Raw genomic sequence first — 22220 nt, 5'->3', positions numbered from 1 at the left:
GCGTATTTACAAGAGGGAGTGAGGAAAAGCGAAAACCCCTTTCTAGCCCAAGGGCTTTTGTTTTCCTCCAGGGAAATGTCTAGAGCTGCAGCAGACAGTTTCTACTAGGGTGTTGGGGCTGGAAAGCTCCCTAGAGGGAAATCGGTGGGGGAACAAAAGCATAAAAAATGAAAAATTGGTTTGGTCCTAAGAGTGAAAGATGGATCCTCTTAGACTGGAGCACACTGGGCGTGAGGGTTCACAGTTACACACCTTTCCCTTCAGGTACCAGCTGGGCTTTGTGAGCATCTGTATCTGTGCTTGATCTCCTCCTCGGGCTCAGCACTCCTTGAACTCAGGTCTCTCACTTCTGGAGGGCTTTGCCCTGGAGCGTGTGTTACTGTAGCCAGCTGTTAGCTAGTTTTAGTGCATGTATTTCGAACGTACAGCATCACACTTTTGTTATTGCTTTTGTTATGCTAGAGATAAAACCCAGGACCTTGCTCATGCTGGGCACGTGCTCTACCACTAAGTTCTACCTCCAGACCATGCTATTTTGATACCCATATGCATAGTGAAGGGATCACCATAGTCAAGCCAATCAGTATATACAACATCCCACATCAAGTGTGTGTGTGTGTGTGTGTGTGCGCGCGCGCATGCGTGCGCGCATGTGGAGAGCACCTAAAACCTACTCTAGTCACGATGCCATTAATCAACACAATGTATCACTTCTACAAATACAGCCAGGATATGACTCAGCAATCTCTTTCTGGGAGTCACTAGTTCATCACTGATGAACATTTGTCTACATTATTTTCATAATTTGGCTATTGTAAACAATGCTGCACTGAGCATGGACTACAGGTGTCTGAGTTAGTGACACCATGGCTTCTCCTTTAGTTCCTGCGTTGCCTTCCCTGGAGAGTGGACTCTAACCTGTAAAGTGAGGTAAATGCTACTTCTCCGAGTTGCTTTGGGCACTATTTTATCACAGCAACAGAAAGCAAACTGAGAGGAGCAGACGACAACCTCAGGTGTCATTTCTCCTCAGCCCAGTTCTTTTTTCTTTTTTTTTTTTTTTTTTTGTTTTTTGTTTTTCGAGACAGGGTTTCTCTGTGTAACCCTGGTTGTCCTGGAACTCACACTGTAGAGCAAGCTGGTCACAAACTCACAGATCTATCTGCCTCTACTTGTCCAAGTGCTGAGATTAAAGGTGTATGTCACAGCCCCCCGCCCCAGCCCATCTTATTTTCTAGGACCTAGGACATGGCCTCTCAGTAGGGCCAGGGGCTCAGCAAATAGGCTAGTAGGCTGGGCCGTGTGCCCTAAGGAACTGCCTATTTCCACCTCCGTACCAGGATCACAAGCATGTACCAGGACACTTGTCTATTTATTTATATGTGCTTGAATGTTTTGCCTACATGAATGTCTGAGTACCACATACGCGCCATGTCTGTGGAGGTCAAAAGAAGGCACTAGCACTGGAGTTGCAGACAACTGTGAGCCAGCATGTGGGTTCTGGGAATTGAACCTGTGTCCTCTAGATGAACGCCAGTGCTCTTACTTGCTTAGCCATGCCCCAGACTCTCTGACTTGATTTGTGAGTTCTGAGTGTTGAACTCGGGTCCTCATGCTTTCACAGACATTTTTCCTACTGACCTTTCTCCTCAGTCCCTGGCCATCCTTAAAAATTATTTTTATTAGCCAGGCAGTGGTGGCACACGCCTTTCATCACAGCACTCAGGAGGCAGAGGCAGGCAGATCTCTTTGAGTTTGAGGCCAGCCTGGTCTGCAGAGTGAGTTTCAGGACAGTTACAGAGAAACCCTGTCTCAAAAAACCAAGAAGATATTTTTACTTAATAGTTTGCTGAATTTCATGTATTACAACATTTATTACTTTCTTTTACTGAGTCACAGTATATAGCCCAGGCAAGCCCTGAACTTGACTCTCCTGTCTGACTCCCAACTGCTGAAAATACAGGCACACCTTACTCTACCTAGCTTTAGTGCTGACTTGTAATAGTTCTTTTTCATACTGTAAACACCATATTATACAAGTTTCGCAAATATTTTCTCTTATTCTCTGGGTTTTTTCACTTCCCTGCTGGTATTTTAGATGTAAGTTATAATAATAAACTGGCATGTGCTATTGAGAGCTGCTTGAGAATAAGAGATAGGCCCCTTGCCTCAGACTCAAGAGTCTTCCAAAACTCCTTGTCCTGGGGCACACTGACCCCCTGCCTTTTTGACGAGAAAGAGTATTAACAACACTGCACCCCTGAGAACAGCTAAAAGGTAAAGCACTGTCAACAGCTGTTCTTTACCACATGGTAAAATAGCAAAAATAAACAGCAAGCAGCAACCAAATTCTCCAGCGTGGAAACAAGTAGAGAACAGTGCGGGCCTCTCAACAGGACAGTGCGTTCTAAGCTAAGCACCCAGCTACTTTATCAAACAGCAGTCCATCAACATCCTTCAAACTCTATGTGTATCCTGGCAGAAGATTCCAGATCCAAACCCCTCTATTCCTGACTGAAAGGTTGACAGAGGGACTTTAGAGCCTTTGTGATAGTATCAGTCTATCAAGTGTTAGCTCAGACCAATGGCTGGTTACTGAGGTTGGAATGTGTTTACATCCAAAATATCAGGACCTGAAACAGACTACAGATAGCCCAGTGATTACTTTTGGGAAAAAAAAAAACCAATTAAAAAACTTTATTTCAGAAAATGAATGCATCCACCATCCTCAGATATATTTGTGACCAGATCACACACACAATAGACAATGGCTACTATATTATAGCAAGCTTCTTTACAAAGGATAAAATGTCATCTTACCTCACAGAGTAGTGTTGCGTGAGAGATCCTTCAAGGAAGCAGGTAATGCCCTTTTGTTTAAAAAGCATTAACAATCTAGGATTGCGAGAATGCACTCTCGTCCAGAAACCAGGTGAAGCTTAAACCACATTACAGCATCTCAGAAGCTTCAGAGGACATGCATCTCCACATCTTACCACAGCATAAACACTTTTCTAAATCTTGTTGCAAGCAGTTGACAGAGCAAGCAAGCCTCAACCCACCTTTCTGTCCAACTGTCTGACTCTCAGAACTCACGTTGCCATTTCTATGTGGCTACTCAAGAACCTGAGAGAAGCGTTGTTACTCTTCCGTGAGTGCTACAGTTTCAGACTGAGGAGTGAGCACTGCTTAGCGAGAAACCATCCATGGCTGGGTTGAGCTTCTCTTCCCTATTTGATGACGCTGGCCATGGTTCAGCTCTTGCCTTGTACACTGTGTATTGGGCAGCATCAACAGCTGCAGGCTAGAATGTCAAGTAACATGGGCATGGATGAAGGAAGTACCTCTGGACAACTTCATAACCAAGGGCTTTTAATGAGTCAAGAATTGGAGAAAGGACAAATCGTTCAGATGTGAGAGAATGTTCGAGGGTAGAGACTGGGCTGTGAGCAGACTGACTTAATCTTGGATTCAAGAGCATAGAGGGAACATCTCTAGACATGCATGTTCTGAATATCCCAGGCTAAAAGCTGTTGTTTACAAAATGCCACTAAAGCATCAGCAAGTTCTACTTTAAAGTATACATATCCAAGTATTAATGCTGGGAAATATGAATGCTCAACCACTACCCAGTCCTCCATGATTGTGTAGTTAACAGATAGATCAGCCTTCAAATGCAGATCTAAGGTGGAACCTTTTTTCTTTCCTGAGGTTCTGAAGGAGTAAAATACATACATACATACACACATATATATATATATATATATATATATATATGATATATGGAAGTCTACTCTGCCACTCTAAGGCACAGCACCTCATGGGGACCAGGAAACAAAAGCAGTAGCTTAGCACTTCTGACTGTAAGCCCAGTAACTGTACCCCACTATACATGCTGGAGTAAAGGTAAACAGGGTTGGGATATCTTACACTCCACAGTCATGATGGCAGGCAGAGCTTTTTTTCCTAAGGGCTTGCTTTCCTGTGTCTCTGTTGTAGGTTGCTAAACCTTATCTATGGCATGATCAGTACTTCTCCCTAATGCCAGACACAAATCACAAAGGGACTTTAGGTATCCCCCCCACATCTGTCTGTAGCTGGAAGGGACATTAGCAGCTTTAGGAGAAGACAAGTGGCTTCACTAAGCCTGGTGAGTCAGAAATTTAGGCCATTGTAATACAGAACAGTTTTAAAAATGTAATACTGTTTATTTAACTTCAAAAACATTTCAGCATTCTAAACATACAAAAAATAACAGAATGTTGCAAATTGCGTTTAGGTGCAGAGGGTTCTTGAACTTTCGTTGATGCAGTAGTTCTTTGCTTCGCTGACAATGATGAGCTCTACAATTTAAAAACAGCTGAAAATCTACAGCACTTAACTAAAGAAAAAATCCAAACACTTCCTCATGCCAGCTGACCCCTCCCCCCTTTCCACAGCTAAGAATGTCAGCAGAATGCTATGCCACTATATACAAAAACAAGACAACCTGAAGCTAAATGGATGCCCACCGCAGTATCAACAGGTCCAGCCTCACAGTGCACGCCCTGAGCTACGGCCCCCTCCAAAAGGCATCTTCCCTCACAGCCTCCAAGCCAAACAAGGAGCATCAAGAATCTGTCTGGGTTGTTTTGTTCTCTTTACAAACTATAGATATGTACAGTTGACAACTCAGGATTTCTAGCCAATAACCAACCATAGAGTTAACACTACCTTACGAGTTGCAAACAAACTGCCCGAAACATCTTCAAATGCCTTGTCACACCAACAGCAAAGTGCACAGAGTGAGGAGGACACGAGAGTGCCTACCCATTTGAAAACTGTTTGGAGCTATGTACAACTTTGATACAGTTTCAGGGCGCTCCGGACACCCACGGCCACTTCATGTAAACCACTGACACTTTGAGAAACTACAATATGATCGTGATCAAATTTTGTAATTAAATCTAACGAGGGCAACAGACACGGCTCAAATAAGAGATGTGTCAATCACGTAGATTTCCTACTCTAAGGTATTCACAAGGAGATGGAGTTTTATTCATCTTCCTCCTCTTCCTCCTCCTCTTCTTCCTCTTCTTCCTCCTCCTCTTCCTCTTCCACCTTTTTCCGTGCAACTTTAGCAGGACCCTTGGCACCATCAAACTTCCCTTTGGACTTATAGTCAGCAACATCCTACAAGGAAACAGGAACACGGAAAATGAGTGGCTAAATTCTCCAGCTCTTTGCGAAAACAGGTAGAAAGGGCATACAGGCCTCACTTGAGAAAGCAAAGGGGCAACAGTTTCCATATGTAAATATGTTCCTTGATCATTCAAATCTTCAAGTCAATGGGCATTCACGTCATGTTAATAACCCTATGAAATCCCTTTTCCCTCTAAGTGTGGGTGTAGGTACAGTTAGAGTACTAGTTTTAAATGTAGGGGGAGGAGAGGGAGAACTGCCAGAAGCAAGAACATCGGCACACATAGCTTTCTTCTAGGGAACTGGACTCTTGCAGGCTAAGGAGAGCACCCAGTCTAGTCTAGCAGAGCAGCCACACACCCCAGCAACCAGGCAAGCTTCCAGTCCTCTCACCTTCTCATACTTCTCCTTCAGCTTTGCGGCCTTGGTAATGTAAGGCTGCTTTTCACTGTCACTTAAGTTATTCCACATCTCACCCAGCTTTTTGGCCACATCTCCAATGGAGATTCCAGGATTTGTAGATTTGATCTTGGGGCGGAATTCAGAGCAGAATAAGAAAAATCCAGACCTTTGGGGAGAGATTTATATAGGTCAGGTAAGTATGCATGTATATGCATGCACACACACATACACGCACGCACACACACACACACACACTGTTCCTTCTTGAGACAGAGGTGTTGCTATGTAGCACAAACTAGATTCCAATTTTCACTCCTCCATCATTGGCCCCCAAGCACTAGGCTTCTAAGATAGGTATGCCCAAACACACCATACCAAAATACTATTGCTTCTTGCCCTGATCTCTCCTCTCCTGCATGGAATCACCACATTCAATGCTATAAATCTAAAGAGTTTAGAATGTCTAGTGATCCTGCAATGTACGGTGCCTTTGTCTTCCAACTGCTAGGTAAGGGAAAAGTAATACGGCTAAGGGAGCGGGTGTGCTGAAGTCAGATGCCTCCTTTCTAGTGAAGAACCAGTCAAGCTCTGAAGCTGAGACAGTCAAGCAGACAGGCACTGAACTGAAAGCTGAGTTTAGAAGCCTGTCTCACCATTTTTTTTTTAGAAAAGGTAACAGCCTTTAAAAGTCTTTTCAGCAAGAGGAAAACTTTCAACTGTTACTACATAATCCTATATATAGCTACTTACGGTGGTCTTTTGGGGGCATTAGGGTCCTTCTTCTTCTTGCCTCCTTTAGCTGGTCCATAATCTTTCATTTCCCGATCATAGCGTACTTTATCTGCCTTTGCCATTTCATCAAACTTTGATTTCTCTTTGCCGGACATTGTCTGCAAACAACAGAACTTGTTAAAATTCCTGGATACAGTTGAACACATACTTGACCAATGGTTTTGTAGAACCCCTTTGTGGGGAAAAAAGGTCTCTGCACTTATTTTTAAAGGGTAAATAAAGAAGAAAACAGCCAGCCACTTGGGTGACTCTGCAAGTGAGCAAATCCCGAATGTAGCCTACAAACTGAACCCTCAAAATACCTTCCACCTCTCAGAGCACTTCTTGGAAAATTCCGCAAAATTGACTGGGACCTCGGGGTTTTTCTTCTTATGTTCTTCCCTGCAGGTCTGGACGAAGAAGGCATAAGCCGACATCTTGCCCTTTGGTTTCTTGGGGTCACCTTTAGCCATCCTGACTGATGTATGGAGAGAAGACAAAGAGAAGAAAACACAATGAAATACGATGAGAAATACAAAGAGAAAGCAATGGCAAAGCCAAATTAAGTTTCTTGGTAGGAACTCTCCTCCCCCTCAGCTCCTGACATCGGTGGCAGCAGAAGGCGGAGTAGGAAAGAAATCAGCTTCACTGTCGCTTGTCATTTAACTTTTGACCAGCATGAAGCGCGCTGGTTTACAAGTTACTTCTCTAGAGTGATCAAGTTCTTCAAATGGGGATAACCTCAAAATGGGGTGCTGAGCACTCCACATTACTGAACTGCTACTATTTCACAGTTTCTAAAACCAAAAGCCTGAAGAACTAATGGGAAGACATGTTCATAATGTTCATAGAGAAGGTAAGCGATGGGAGATAGACTTCATTTCGACTAGGTCTCTTTAATTCTTACGTTTAGAGCGGAAATCAAACGAAACCATAAATAGGAACAGATGTGAAATACCAGTGTTGCTGATATATCTGCCTTATAAAAATGGCTTTTTACAGCACTGGTGATCTGGAAAGCAAGCAGGTATCCTTCATACTATTAGTTGAAACCTGTCACCAGGAAAAGGGGGAGGGGACATCAAAAGGACTAGTCTTTCCCCTGTGTAATGCAGAAATGCAGGTCTAGCAAGGAACACTTTCCCCAAAGTTTCCAAATAAAAATGCAGCTGTGGCGTGTCATCCTCCCTGTACCCCGTCCCCCCCACCTCACCCCCCCACCCGCTTCCCGCCATCTTTTCCTTTTCCCACACCCAAGGTCATCATGTAAAACTAAAGCACTCCTCTTGGCACCAAAGGCCCGCGGGGCAACATTAAAACCCCTCCGCGGCATCCCGGGTGGGGCGCGCCCCGACACTGGGGCATCCTGGCGTCCAGCAGACAGCCCGTGTCGGGCCACGTCCCCATTGCTCCGGACACCCGTAATTCACCTTCCATTTTGTCAAAAGCCTCGGGATGAAAGAAAGTGCCCGTGAAATCGACTGCTACCACCCCCAAGCCGAGCGAGGTGCCGGGGGCGGCGGCGGCGTGGGGGGGGACGTGGGGCCCGGTGGGCGACAGTCGCGGCCGCCGCGCCTCCGAGCCCCGCTTGCTAAAATGGCTGATCCGCGCGCGGCCGGCGCAGGCGGCGATGGTGAACAAAGCGGCCCGGGCCCCGCCACCGTCGCCCGCTCGCTGGCCCCCACCCCGCCCCGCCCCGCCCCACGCGGGCCGCCCGAGGGCGCCGAGCCACCAGCCCGGCCTCCCCGCCCCCGACGCGGGCCGCACTCCTCGGGATAACAAAGGCGCCCGTGCAGCCATGACGCTCCACGCAGCGGGGCCCGAGGCAGCGCCCCCGGCCCCGCATGTTGTCCGGCTCCGCGGTCACAGCCTGCCGCCGGGCACCCCCCTCCGGCCTCGCCCGAGCCCCGCACCAGCCATACTCATCCCGCCGCTGCGCCGGCGACACCTGCCCCCCCTCCCCAGGCCACCGGGCGCTCCACGACGGCCATGTTCCTGCAGAGCCACTGGCTCTGCCCGCGGACCCGCACCGTGTCCCCCTCGGCCTTCCCGCGAACTTTGCCCGCGCCTCGGCCCCCAGCCGCGCGGCCGCTCCCTGCAGAGTCGCTCCCGGGCTGGGGCGCGCCCAGCACCCTTCCCGCCGCCACCGCCGAGACGCGCTCCGCCAGAGCCCGCAGCCGCCTCTCGCTCGCTGCGCTTCCGCAGCTGCGGAACATCTGGCCAGGGGCTGTGGAGCCGCCAGGCTGCTGCCCCTGGGGGTGACCGCCGAGCGCGGCTGTGCGGAGAGGGCCGAGCCCGGAGGAGCAGCGGGCTGGGAGCGCAGGCACTGGAAAAGTTGAGACACCTGAATTGCTTCTTCCTTTCTGGCCACCGAGCAGCAGAGGAGGAGACCGGGCGGCGAAGGCGCGGGGGCCGAGCCGGCGAGAGCAATAGCGGCGCGCTCGCGGAGGCGCGGGCCGGAAAGTTGTGCGGGTGCCGCTGCAGCTGCAGGAGCGGCGGCGGCGGCGGCGGCGGCGGCGGGCGCGGGCGGTGCGAGACGTACCTGTATTGTTCGCGAGTCTGGGCAGCGCAGGGCACGACGCGCGGCTCAGCGCACCCAGCCTCGCGCTAGCTGCCTCCACGAGAGCCGCCTGATTGGCCAACGGGCTCCGCCGTTTAAAACAACCTCCTCGCCCAGGCATTGGCTGCAGACCTCATGCATATTAAGCAGACTCCCGCGCCCATTGGGCGCGGCCTCTGGGCTCATTCATTCAAACACAACAACCCGCGGTCGCCTGCTGCGAAGGCAAAACACAGAATAATGATTTTCTCTCGAACCCACCTCCTGCACCGCTCCCGCTGAGCACAGGCGCGAGCTCTAGAACTCCAAGGACTTTGGGGAGGTGGCCCTAAGGTTCCCGCAGGCCTTGGCCTCTAGCGTGAGAAAGCGAGGTCGAGCTCAGCTGCTCTGCCCTCTGCTCCTGCAGCGTGACACTTTGGCCGCCTCTCGCCCTAGTCGTGCCCCTGGAAACCCCCTGGGTCGTTTGGCGAGGGCCGACGGCCCACCTCTGCCCAGCAGTGACGCAGCAGGGGCCTGGCTGCAGGCCCCCACTCGGTGCCCAGCCAAGCTCCAACAGCCTCTGCTGCGTCCTAGCAGAAGCCAGCGGCTTTCAAAGCCTACCTGAAAGAGGCCTGACTGTGCCTTCATGAATGGCATTCTTTGCGGCTCTTTCCAGTAATTACCAGTCTCTATGTAAGCACCTGCAGTTGAGAAAACGGCGGGCTAGGATAGCTAGGAGAAGGAAACAAAGTCCAACAAGAGCAGAAAAAAATGTGAGGAAAGGTAGTTTTTTGAGCAAGCAGTGTTACAAAGTGACACAGGTCCCCCATCACTGTCCTGTGCAGACATGTATTTCTTTCTTTTCCTGGCACTCCCCTGGTGAATAAAAGTACGTGGAATGACAGACTAAACGCCACTGGCTTGGTGGTATCAGTCAAAGTATCAGCCCTGCTTTAAAACGATCTGAGGAGACTGTTGTATTAGTCCAGCAGTACAGCACTCCGGTGTGTGTGTGTGTGTGTGTGTGTGTGTGTGTGTGTGTGTGTGTGTGTAGGGGAGTGGTTGATTTCAATAATGCCCTGCTAAAAAGTATTGAAAAATAGCTTCAGGTCCTTGCATCCTTGAGTTACCACAACTTTCAGAAAATGTTGGGAGAAAAAGATAGGGTGCAAAGAACATTTTCAAAGTCAGCAAAATCTGGAGACAGTAAAGTCTCACTTTTTATAAAGCTCATGGGCAGGTAGATGTTTCCCCCAGGTAGACAGTCTCAGCTCTAATCAGATCCTAAACACCCCCTACCCACTCAAGGAGGGTTGTCTTTCCTCCAAGCCATGCTATCTCTGTGTAATTCACCAGCGAGTAGAGTGTTTTTGTGGGATCTGACCTCTCCACCAAAGCACCCAAGCCTCTCACGGTTGCCAGGCATTTGTAGGCCTGACAACAGCTTAGACCTCTCTGTTGTACAGTGCTCTGGCCACACGGGGAAGTCAACCCTTCCAGAAGGTCAGACCAAAGAAGAGTGTCTCCAAACAGCAGCACAGCCAGACCCTCGTGTCTCCATCAAACCTCAGACTCCTCCTTCCCCACCCCTACCCCTCCAGACTTATTCATTCCCTACTGCACTGGTAACCCCCTTTCTGTATACATACTCCAGAAGAGGAAGGGTCTATTTTTGTCATTCATCTCTGCTCAAGAGACAGTCATTACTGCTAGGCATGGTAGTACAAGCCTTTAATTCCAGCACTTGGGAAACACAGGCAGGCAGATCTCTGTGAGGTTGAGATCAGCCTGGTCTACGTGGGGAGTTCTAGGTCAGCCAGGACTACGTAGAAAAATCCTGTCTCAAACGAACAAACAAAGGCAATTGTCAGCCTTGAAGGTGGTTGCCATGGTTCTATATACACCTTCCTCCTAGGCTCCTATGTAGGTGATCTTCCTTGCCTCATTTCCTTCTGCAACAGCATGCCAGAGAACAGGCTGTGTCCTAGTGGGCTCCGACCTTGCAAAAACTCTCATACTTTAAAGCCATGTATGTATGTTAAATACCTACTAATGGCTAGGCGAAGTGTGGAACACTTATAATCAGTACTTAGAAGGCTGAGAATTGAGGACTTCAAGTTTGAGGCCAGAGCTGGACTGGCTACACAGTAAGACCTTGGTCTCAAAATCATGCCTCCTACTAAATGGCAGAGGAGATGAAGTGGTGGGCTGTGGTAGGGCTGGAAGGAAGAGACAGGAAAACCAGTGTCACATCCCTGTGCCCAGAGGCACAGCCCAGTCTGGTCTCAGGTACTAGAAGGCAGTGCTTTCAGAGGGTAGCAAATGGCAGCTGGTATCTGCTGGCTTGGCACTGTCAGAAGTGCCCAGAGCAACTGAACAAGTGAGTAACTGGCTAGGGAGCAGGAGAACATTCCAGGCCTTAGAGATGGCCCTCCAGGGACCATCAGCCATCAGTCAACCCCCAGGCTCAGAACCAGGCAAGGCCTAGCCACAAAAGACAACCACTAACCAGAATCCTTTAAGCTGCTTCGCTGCCAAGAGAAGTTATGAAAACATCAAAAGTAAATACGAAAGGGGATAAAGTGTGGCAAATGCTATTTAGAGAGGGTTTCAATCTCTGTCAGTTGAAGGCCCCCAAAAGATTAAACAGAATCTTCATCATTCAACAAAAATGAGCTCCTGGGCCCGTGGCACAATCCCCACCCCACCCCTACACACAGACCCCAAACTCTTTACTTGGGTACCCAGGGATTAAATGTGACTCCCCAGAGGCCCAAGAAGGCCAGTTTCCTTTTAAGATCAATAGAAGCCCCGTGTAGTGGCACATTCTGGGAATCCAGTATTAGGGCGACTAAGACCTGAGGAGCAGAAGTTCAGGGCCAGAGGCCTTCACAACAAGACCCTGTCAGAAAAATGCAACAAAGGTGCTAGGCATGGTAGCACTCACCCTTAATCTCAGTATTCTGGAGGCTGGAACAGACAGACCTGTGAGTTCTAGGGCAACCTGGTCTAGATAGTGAGAACCTGCCGCGCCAGCGCGGGCTGGAACCAAGAGTCTCGGCGGAGGGTGTCCAGGTTGAATGAATACACAGAGCACGAGCTTAAGGTGGAACAGCTTCTTTTTTATTGTCTGCTGGGCTGGTTTTATACCATGGCACCAAGTGAGGAGGGGGCTGCGAAGGGACTGTAACCTGACCCTAGCAGGGATCAAAGACTGGTCATCATGCACTTAAAATTCCTTCCTTCCCTGCTCGAGAAGCAGAGGGAATTTATTATGTTTTCCTTGCAGATAAGCACCTCAAATGGGGGCAGGGATATCAACTCGGGGCTGCAGTTCCCACAATTCCCCCTATTTTATTTTATAATGAGGGGTCCTGTCTTAGGTCCTGCGAGAGAAGTACCTTCCCTTACCCGTCATAGGGCCCCCGATGCCCTGTCTTAGGTGGGGGGTCTCCCCACAGGTTGCCCGTCCTTGGAGACCCTCATTTTTTCAGCATCTGTAGCCACACTTCATGACTTCCGGAAGAGTCATGCGCCAGACTGAGTAACACCTGACGGTGGACAAGCTCAGTCAGGGTGAAGATATTTAAGACTCGTTTTAAGAGGAGCAGGCCTACTGCCACCCCTACTAGTCCCAAGATCCCCAGGGATAAGGCACCTCCCCATCGCTGTGCCCAACCCCCAATCTGGGCCATGGTATTCCACCATCCCTCAGCAGATACAGGTTCAACACGAGTTTCATTAATTGCAATAATTTGATGTACCAAAGAGTGGGTAAAGTTTACAAAGGAATCATTCCAAGGCCCCCTAAGGTAAGCATTAAGGCATTGCACCTCAAAGGACATATTTTTCACTTCCATAAGGGTCACACAGGCAGAATGATAAAAATGAGAACAAGAGGCTTGTTGCACCATCCACAATACATTAATCTGTTCCTGTAATAAGGCCGTTTGCTGGTTTAAATTTAACATCCCCAGCTGAATATGTGAGTTAATGGTATTTTGAGTTTCTAAGGCCTGGGTAACACGGGCAGCAAGAGTATTAACAGTCTCTGCAGTAGCTGCACTCTGGGACACGGTGATTCCTGCAACGGTGGCGGCTGTGGCTGATATGGCAATAGCTGCGATGACTGCGGCGGTGATCCCAAAGTCTCTCCTTTCTCTATACAAGATAAGCTCTCGTCCATCATGTGGGTCTTCTACCACCAGGGGAACCAGGGCAGGAATTCTCACCATCAGCACGGACTCATCCGTCGGGGACCAGCAGTTGCTCAAAAAGCAGGAGCTGGAAGAACAATTAAGGACACCATCCTCCCCGACCGACCCATTAAAGGAAACAAACATAAAAGGAGGTAGAACACAAGCTAGGCTGACAATAGAGAAATTCATTCCCGCTGCATAATTAATCTGGAGGGAGGTTTCAAAGATGTCCGATGTATTCCATCGGGCTGTGGCATTGAAGGCCAAGCCCCTTTGAAGGGCTAAAGGTCTAATATCTGTACATGCACGAGGGCCACAGAGAAACATGCCTGCGAACGTAGGTGAAACTCATGCCATATTTGGATTTCTATAGGAAAAATCAAAGGCCCCTCCCAAGGAGTTTTTAAAGGTAGGTCGGTGACCAAACCACCATAAATATTTATCTCCCTCCAATTTCCATGGTTCCTTAGGAGCACAATTTCCCCAAGGCAATGGTAAATATAATTTGAAGGACTGTGGCGTCTTCCAACATAAAGGAGCTGGTCTCGGAGGGGTAGGGAGTCCAGAAACATTTCTTTTAAAATTTATTGGGTAAAATATATCTCTCAATCCAAAACAGGGATGCCCAGAAGAATTAGAAGAGAAGTCTCCCAGAGAATAATTACTAAGGACCACACATGGTCCAGAAAGGGAGGCACTAGGCATCGCTGAAATATTGTTAATCCTCCGGAAGCAGAGGGCATGGGATATATCAAACGTTAAATTACCCAATGAGGATCTTTCTAATGCTGTATTTGCTGCAGGAACTCCCAAGGTATAATTGGTAGAGTAAAAGGATGGAAAAACAGAGCTTATTTTACTTACCGGCATCAGTATGGGTGGATTCCTCACCAGTGCCCATCTCAGGCCTCCCTCGATGTTCTTCACTTGAACCCATATTATCAGGGCCAGTAGGGCCCGACTCCACCGGCCGAACATTCCGCTCCGGCACCCAGATGGGTTTTTTGGTTCCTGGAGGGAAGACACAAATGGCTCCCCTCACCCTAGCCAGCATAGGTGTGGGTGATTGCCATTGTCCCGTGATACTATCCTTCCATATAACCCAGCCCAGAGATTGGGAGGGTTTCTGCCAATGTCTTTCCATTGCTGATAGACCTTGTTTATCTACTGTTAAGAAATTTAAAATGTATAAAATTGTAGATAATTGGGTATTTGGGGAGGTGATATACTCCCCCTTCTTTATTTTACAAAAGAACTGTTTAAGGGTAGCATGTGTGCGCTCCACTATAGCCTGTCCTGTAGGATTATGTGGAATTCCAAAGGTATGTGTAATTTGTTGTTCTTGGCAAAATTTTGCAAACCGTTGGCTCGTATAAGCTGGTCCATTGTCTGTTTTGAGAAAGTCTGGGATGCCCATATAGGCAAAAGCCTGTAGGCAATGGGCAATAACATCCTTAATCTTTTCCCCTGAATGTAGGGAGGCATAAATTACCTTGGAATAAGTACCTACAGAGACATGTAAAAATTTAAGTCTGCCAGCTTGGGACAAATGGGTAACATCCATCTGCCAAAGGTGGTTAGGACGGAGGCCTCGAGGATTAACACCTTCGTTGGGGGCATTATGAAATGGAGCACAAGCTGGACATTGGGACGTGATTTGAGTAGCCGTGGCTTGAGAACAGCCAGAGTGAAACTTTAGAGAAGAGGCATTTAGATGATACTTTTCATGAAGATGACGGGCTCGTTGTTCCTCAGAAAGGAACAATGCCATTGGGCGAGTGAGGGAATCAGCAAGCTTATTTCCCTCTGCCAAGGGCCCTGGCAGATCAGTATGGGCCCGAATGTGGCCAACAAAGGCAGGAAACACTCTTTGGCATATAAGACTTTGTAGCTGAACCAAAAGGTGGAAAACCTGAGAGGTAGGTAATATGTATGGTGAGGTTTCCAATGGCCCAACAATCCTTGCCACATATATACTATCAGTATACAAGTTGAAGGGTTGATCCTTGAAAAGAGAAAAGGCCATAAGGCAGGCCGTGAGTTCTGCAGCTTGGGCAGAAATTGGACCTAGGGGCTGCTTTTCTTTAATTGAATCAGAGACTACCACTGCATAGCCCTTGGAAGAACCATCAGTGAACACTGAGCGCACTCCCTTAAGGGGGGAAGTTTTAATAATTCTTGGAAAAATAACAGGATGATTCTTAAAAAAGGAAATTAAACGGGAATCAGGATAATGGTTATCAAAAATGGCTCCAGTGGTGGCGATGAACAAGGTCCATCCATCTTGAACCCTCTGTAGCCTTGTTATTTCCTCTTTTTGATAAGGGATTAGAAATTTATTTGGGATCCTACCAAAAACTTGTAAACTAAAATCATATGCCTTCCATAGGAGCTGTAGCACCATTTCATAATATGGAGTCACCACCTTCTTAGGGGAAGCGGGTAAATGCAGCCAATAAATGGGTCCCCCTTGCCAAAAAACTCCAGTAGGAGAAAATTGTGAAGAAAAGACCATGAAATAAAAAGGGTGGGCATAATCAAGGCGGCGGAGATGTGCTCGCTCAAGAGCATTAAGCAAGGCATATAGGGCTTCTTTTGCCGCTGGAGTCATGATCCTGGGGGAGGCAGGGGAAGGGTCCCCAGGTAGCATGTCATACAGGGGCTTAAGAGTTCCCGTAGGAATGGAAAGGGAGGAACGGATCCACTGAACATCTCCCAATAATTTTTGCCAGTCATGGAGGGTCTGTAAATGGGAGCAATCCAGCTGCAACCTCTGAGGCTGAAGCCCAATGGATTGGATTTGAAAGCCCAGATAGGAATAGGGGGGCTGTATCTGCACCTTCTCTGGGGCCAAAATGAACCCATGTTCCTCCAGAAGGGTCTGTAACTCTGCAAACATTAATAAACTTTTCTCTTTTGTTGGTGCTGCCAGAAGTATATCGTCCATATAAAGGACACTATGGAAGGAGGAAAACTTATGCCTAAGTGGATCCAAACAAGCTGCAACATACATTTAACAAATTGAAGGACTGGCAGCCCTGTTCTGGATTGTTAGGGTCAGGAATTTTTACAACAGGGGCAATCACTGGGCGGCACTTAACGCCTCCACAGGGAGCCTCCTCCTAGCAGAGCCTCCTCAGAGCCCAACCAAATGGGAGGGGCTGGAGAGGTCCTGAACTGGTCAGAAAGAGGATAGGGAGGGGGCTTGTCCTGCTCCCCAGAGGTCCCCTTTGTCTTTTCTTTTAAACTGGCCCTGCGTAATTCTCGCTGTAGTGCTGCGATTTCTCCCTCCAAAACTTCTTCTTCTGAACCTGTTGATTCTCCCAAGCTCTCTTCCAAATCAGACAAAGAAGGGTAGAGGCGTGTTTGTGCCGAAGAATTTTGCTTGCGACGAGCCCCTAAGCTCTCAGAGGAAACTCTGTCCCGGGATTCATTTCCCTCCCCCTTGTCTGGAGGTTTTCGCTTTCTTTTAACCTTTCTCTCCTCTACCTTACCGGGCTTCCCCTTAGCAGGCTGAGAAAGTGGTTTGGCCTCCGCTTCAGAGGCAATATCAGAACAAAGGGAAGCCTTAGTCTCACTATCTTGAATCTCAGATAACACCTCTTTTGTTGCTTCCAAAGCCTGCTTAACCCGGACTTTCTCTGTAAGTAAAGCATCCCTGATCAGTCTCCAAAGGGAGAACGTGGCCATTGGCAAGACCTCAGGCCCCTCCTCTCTCAACGTTTTCTGAAGATCCCTGCGCACCTGTTCCCACTCAGAAATATTGAGGGCTCCACTGGTGACGAACCAGGGACTCCATGTCTCTATAGTTTTAAGAAAATCTTCTAAAGTCTTAGTTTTTACAGCTGTTCCCTGCTCTTTCAATAATCTCTTTAACTGAAACTTTAACTCTGATTTACTCGTAATATTTCCCATATTTCTTAATTAATTCTATATAATTCCCCCAATGCGTCCTGGCCGGCTTACAGGACGACCCAGTCCACTTACCTCACTTTCCGATCTCGGTGGGACCTCCAGATGCCGCGCCAGCGCGGGCTGGAACCAAGAGTCTCGGCGGAGGGTGTCCAGGTTGAATGAATACACAGAGCACGAGCTTAAGGTGGAACAGCTTCTTTTTTATTGTCTGCTGGGCTGGTTTTATACCATGGCACCAAGTGAGGAGGGGGCTGCGAAGGGACTGTAACCTGACCCTAGCAGGGATCAAAGACTGGTCATCATGCACTTAAAATTCCTTCCTTCCCTGCTCGAGAAGCAGAGGGAATTTATTATGTTTTCCTTGCAGATAAGCACCTCAAATGGGGGCAGGGATATCAACTCGGGGCTGCAGTTCCCACAAGAACCTGTGGAATCAATGGAAGATTTGGGTTGTAGCTCACTAGTACAGTGTGTGTGTGTGTGTGTGTGTGTGTGTGTGTGTGTGTGTGTGTGTTAGGCTCTGGGTTCCATTCTAGGGCTCACATAAAGAAAACAGAGATGAGCAAATGAAGCCAGAGTGTCCATTCCACAGGAAGGTGTGGGTTACGCTGGGGTTGTCCAATCATTTAAAGTTTATCAAGGCTCTGAAGACCTCTGAGGAAGCAAGACCTTCACTATCAGCCATTGTAAATCAATCCAGTTCTAGCTAGCTTTCAGGTCTTCCAGTCCTTGACCCACCCTGCTCATCCTCCCGTGACCAACAACAGCTCTCAAATATCCCACTCCTATACCTAGAGTCCTGGCCCTCCTCCCCTGCCTTTCTATTTGCTTCCCCCAGGAGATAAGGTGTTTTCAGAGGTTTCAGAGGTGATAGCACAAGAGCTATCAGAAACCACGTGTACCTTGTAAAGACTGCAGGGTCCAGCTTTCTGGAACACCAAACAACCCCGTCCCTGCAAGGATCCGAATAAAAGCTTGGTCATAGGCTCAACAGACTTCGGTGAGCAGCACCTCAAAGAGGGGTTCCCAGTTCTATGCAGCAGCTAGAGAGAAGTCTGCTAGGAGTCAGGTAGGTGGGTGAAACTGTGCCTCCTCTCCTGCCCTGTTGCACAGTAGAAGTATAGAAGCCTCCAGGGAATCAGTGGCCTAGAACCAAACCAAGCCTTGAGCCCTGGGGCTGTGTGCAATTTATCTCACTGCTTCAGCCAAGGTGGCTGAAGCGGTGCCTTGCTATAGTACTGCCCTTACTCAGCCAGGCTAAACTGCTTCTCCTGGGACCGGTGGAAAAGAACCCTGAAGCCACAGTCATTTCCCATGCATGACACAGCCCTCTTGAGCAGCACAGGGATCACAAGAGTCCTGCTAAGACCGCTTTCATGTTGACTGAAAGGCCACTAGAAATGGGCCGACCTGAGAAACTAGCACTCATCGTACTACCTAAACCCAGACCCTTGTGGGTGGGGCACAGTCCTAATCTACAAAAGCTTAAGTGTTAATAGCAGGCCAGAGAAGGTAGGGACAGACCCTAGACCCAGACCCTTGTGGGTGGGGCACAGTCCTAATCTACAAAAGCTTGAGGGCTAATAGCAGGCGTGGAGGATAAGGACAGGCTTCTGGAGAAGGCCTTGCTCTCCCACAGTTAAGGCCCAGGGGAGGAGAGTAGAGAGGGGACACTACCATAGGGTCCCTCTACTGGAAACGTCATTCCCAGAACAGCCCTATCTTGCTGGGCCTGGACAGCTTCGCTAAGCTGTTAGCTGATGGAGTTGAGAGTGTCTCACCCAGACCTGCATCGCCTGTCCGGAGTCTCACATTGGCAGCAGCTGAGCCAGCTACCCCAAGGGTATTTTTTATTTCATTTAATTTTGTTACTACTTTTGTTTGTTTGTTTTGAGATAGGGTTTTGGAACATAGCTCTGACTATCTTGGAACTATGTAGATCAGGCTGGCTTTGAACTCACAGTGATCCTCCTGCCTCTGCCTCCCAAGTGCTAGGATTTAACTCCTAGCCTCCTAAGTGCTGGGGTCAAAAGTGTTCAGCCTATTTGTTTTGTGGTACTAAGAATTAGGTTCAAGACCTCATGCATGCTAGATACATACTCTACTACCAAGCTATAGCTCTGATCTTCATTTCAAGACTGGATCTTGCTGTGGTCCAGGCTGTCCCTGAAGCTGCTGCCATCCTCCTGCCTCAGCTTCCCAAGCACAGGAATTCCAGATACATTCCCTGGAGTTTGGACAGGCTGAAGTGGTAGCCCTTCTGTGCCTGAAGGTATGTATAGAATTTAGCTCTTTAACCTGTACTGAGAACTCAAGAACAATCGCAGAGGGTTTTTGATCCTACTGCACGTACTGGCTTTGGGGGAGCCTAGGCAGTTTGGATGCCCACCTTAGGAGACCTGGATAGAGGTGGGCGGTCCTTGGGCTTCCCACAGGTCAGGGAACCCTGATTGCTCTTCGAGCAGATTAGGGAGGGTGACTTGATCGGGGGAGGGGGAGGGAAATGGGAGGCGGTTGCGGGGAGGAGGCAGAAATCCTTAATAAATAAATAAATTAAAAAAAATAAAATAAAAAAAGAAGAATTTAGCTCTGATCCTCAGAGGAAGAAACTAATTGGCTAGCACTGTGCTCCTTGAGAAAAAGAGAAAAGCTATTACTCTTCACTGAGGCAAAGATGGGGGCAGGACACTGAAGAGGAAACGCGTGGGGGCAAGAGATGCTTTTTTGAGTCAGGATTACACTGTGTAATGTACCAAAATCTCAGAGACCCACCTGCTCCTGTCCCCCAAGTGTCAAAAGGTGCACGCCACCACATCCTGCTCAAGAGTTACAGTTCGAAAACTGCTCTTGGCTATGACTCAGTCGGTACCTGGCAAGAGTCAGGACTTGATTTATAATCCCAAAACCCACAGAAAAATGGGTACTAAAGCCGGGCGGTGGTGGCGCTCGCCTTTAATCCCAGCACTTGGGAGTCAGAGGCAGGCTGATCTCTGTGAGTTCGAGACCAACCCGGTCTACAAGAGATAGTTCCAGGACAGGCTCCAAAACCACAGAGAAACCCTGTCTCGAAAAACCAAAAAAAAAAAAAAATGGGTGCTAAACTGGTCAGTGTGATGCACACCTTTAATCCCAGCACTCAGGAATCAAAGGCAGGCAGATCTCCGAGTTCAAGGCCAACCTGGTCTACAGAGTTAATTCCAGGAGAGTCAGGACTACTAACACAGAGAAACCCTGCCTCAAAAAAAAAAAAATCCTACGGGCGGTGGTGGCGCACGCCTTTAATCCCAGCACTTGGGAGGCAGAGGCAGGCGGATCTCTGTGAGTTTGAGACCAGCCTGGTCTACAGAGCTAGTTCCAGGACAGGGTCCAAAGCCACAGAGAAACCCTGTCTCGAGAAACCAAAAAAAAAAAAAGAAAGAAAGAAAGAAAGAAAGAAAGAAAGAAAGAAAGAAAGAAAGAAAGAAAGAAAAAAAAAGAAAAGAAAATCCTAAACAGAATCAAACCATGGGGCACCACCCTTGCATGTGGCTGTACCCCAGAGATGGTAAGATGGAAGAATGGCAAGCGGGTCCCTGGAAGTTCACCAACCAGGTGAACCACCGTCTGACAAAGTTCCAGGCTAACAAGCAATCTTGTCTTTAACAAAATGCAGAAGAAGGTACACAAGGATGAGCACTAGAAGTGGCTTCTGACCTCTGAACTCTAGTACCAACAAATATCCCCCACTTCGAGTGAATGCAAACTAAAGATACTCTTCCTAGAACAGGAGGCAAGGCTCAGTGGTAGAGAGCTTGAGAGTTCACCAGGCAATACAAGTCCTGGGGTTTCTTCATAGCCAGAACCACAAATTAAATATCGCCCACCCCCACCCCCCGATTTCTTTTCTTTTTTAATTTTTGTTTGTTTGCTTTTGTTTGTTTGTTTGTTTGAAACAGGGTTTCTCTGTGTAACAGCTCTGGCTGTCCTGGAACTCACTCTGTAGATCAGACTGACCTCAAAATCACAGATCTGCCTGCCTCTACCTCCCAAGGAAGGGCTGGGATTAAAGGTGTGTGCCACCACCACCCAGCCTGGTTTTTTTTTTAACGGAATCTGTTTCATATAACCCAGGCTGGCCTCAAACTGGCTATGTAATGTGGGCTTTCCCTCTGTATGCTGTAAATATACATTATTACCAGTGCTTAATAAACAAGCTACTTTGAGCCTATGACAGTGCAGAATAGAGCAAGGTGGGAACTCCAAGCAGAGATACAGGAGGAAAAAAATGCGGAGTCAGGGAGATGCCATGTAGCCATGGAGGAGAAAGACACTGGTGTGTCATTACAGTAAACCAGGAGCCTCGTGGTAAAGTATAAAATAATAGAAATGTGTTAATTTAAGATATAAGAGCTAACTAATAAGAAGCATGAGCTAATAGGCCAAGCAGTGTTGTAATAATACAGTTTCTGTGTGGTTATTTCACGTATGGGCAGTCATTAAACAGTCTCTAACTACAGCTATGTAGCCCAGGCTTGACTGGAGCTCCTAACTTTCCTGCCTCCACCTCCCAAGTATTGGGATTATAGGGGAAGAAGGTTTTCATCCTAAAGATAGATGGAAGAGGGTCTGCGAAGACTGTACAGACTCAGAGTATTTGTGAGGCTTCTCTAGGCAATAAAATGTAAACTGCCACAGGCTTTGGAAAAAACACAACCCCTTAAATATAAGTGTTAAAGTACCCTAAGATCCAGTGGAGAACCTAAAGGCTCAGGTTATGTGCTTAGGCTTACAAGAAGAGCTACTTTGTGAGCACAGAAGTGGGGCACGGGTGTGACAGGCCAATCTTGTTCATGGCAGCAGTTGTCACACACAGATACCGCATTTACAGCAGGCAACAAGGCGTCGCCCATTCAAAACTGTGTTTAAAACTGTGTTTGAGACAGTCCAGCTGCTGTGGAAAATGGAAAAGAGGAAGAGAGATTCCTGATAGGCTCTGGGGGCATCCCATAGAACTGCCTAGATGCCGTGAAGAGAACAGAGTGGCTGTATCTTTCATAAACCTCCTTCACCAAGCTGGTATGGGCTTTTCAATGAGGCAGTTCCCCTTTTTCTTTTTTTTTTTTTTTTTTTTTTTGGTTTTTCGAGACAGGGTTTCTCTGTGGTTTTGGAGCCTGTCCTGGAACTAGCTCTTGTAGACCAGGCTGGTCTCGAACTCACAGAGATCCACCTGCCTC

The 22220-nt window shown here is 48.0% G+C and overlaps 1 protein-coding gene and 1 long non-coding RNA gene across 5 annotated transcripts; both read right to left on the bottom strand.

Moving 5' to 3' along the window:
* Window positions 1–4187: 4187 nt before the first annotated feature.
* Hmgb3 (high mobility group box 3) lies at window positions 4188–8981 on the bottom strand. Of its 4 annotated transcripts, none has more exons than XM_075958105.1 (5): window positions 8897–8981; window positions 6678–6832; window positions 6334–6473; window positions 5575–5749; window positions 4188–5172 (listed from the first exon to the last, which is right to left on the bottom strand). In XM_075958105.1, exons 2-5 carry the CDS (start codon window positions 6825–6827, stop codon window positions 5035–5037), a joined length of 603 nt encoding a protein of 200 aa, XP_075814220.1. In that variant the 5' UTR covers window positions 6828–6832; window positions 8897–8981; the 3' UTR covers window positions 4188–5034. The 4 variants fall into 4 exon arrangements, with proteins under 4 accessions (XP_075814220.1, XP_075814223.1, XP_075814221.1 ...); XM_075958108.1 differs by lacking the exon at window positions 8897–8981 and adding an exon at window positions 8699–8862; XM_075958106.1 differs by lacking the exon at window positions 8897–8981 and adding an exon at window positions 8385–8441.
* A 3764-nt stretch (window positions 8982–12745) lies between these two features.
* On the bottom strand, window positions 12746–17159 carry LOC142841155 (uncharacterized). Its single transcript, XR_012909021.1, has 3 exons — window positions 17080–17159; window positions 13957–14103; window positions 12746–13177 (listed from the first exon to the last, which is right to left on the bottom strand). It is a non-coding gene; the product is annotated as an uncharacterized LOC142841155 (long non-coding RNA).
* Between the last annotated feature and the right edge of the window lie 5061 nt (window positions 17160–22220).

Source organism: Microtus pennsylvanicus, chromosome X (genome assembly GCF_037038515.1).
Source record: "Microtus pennsylvanicus isolate mMicPen1 chromosome X, mMicPen1.hap1, whole genome shotgun sequence".
In the NCBI taxonomy this organism is placed as follows: domain Eukaryota; kingdom Metazoa; phylum Chordata; class Mammalia; order Rodentia; family Cricetidae; genus Microtus; species Microtus pennsylvanicus.
Note: the sequence above shows the minus strand (reverse complement) of the source record. Positions and strands in the feature narration are given on the sequence as shown.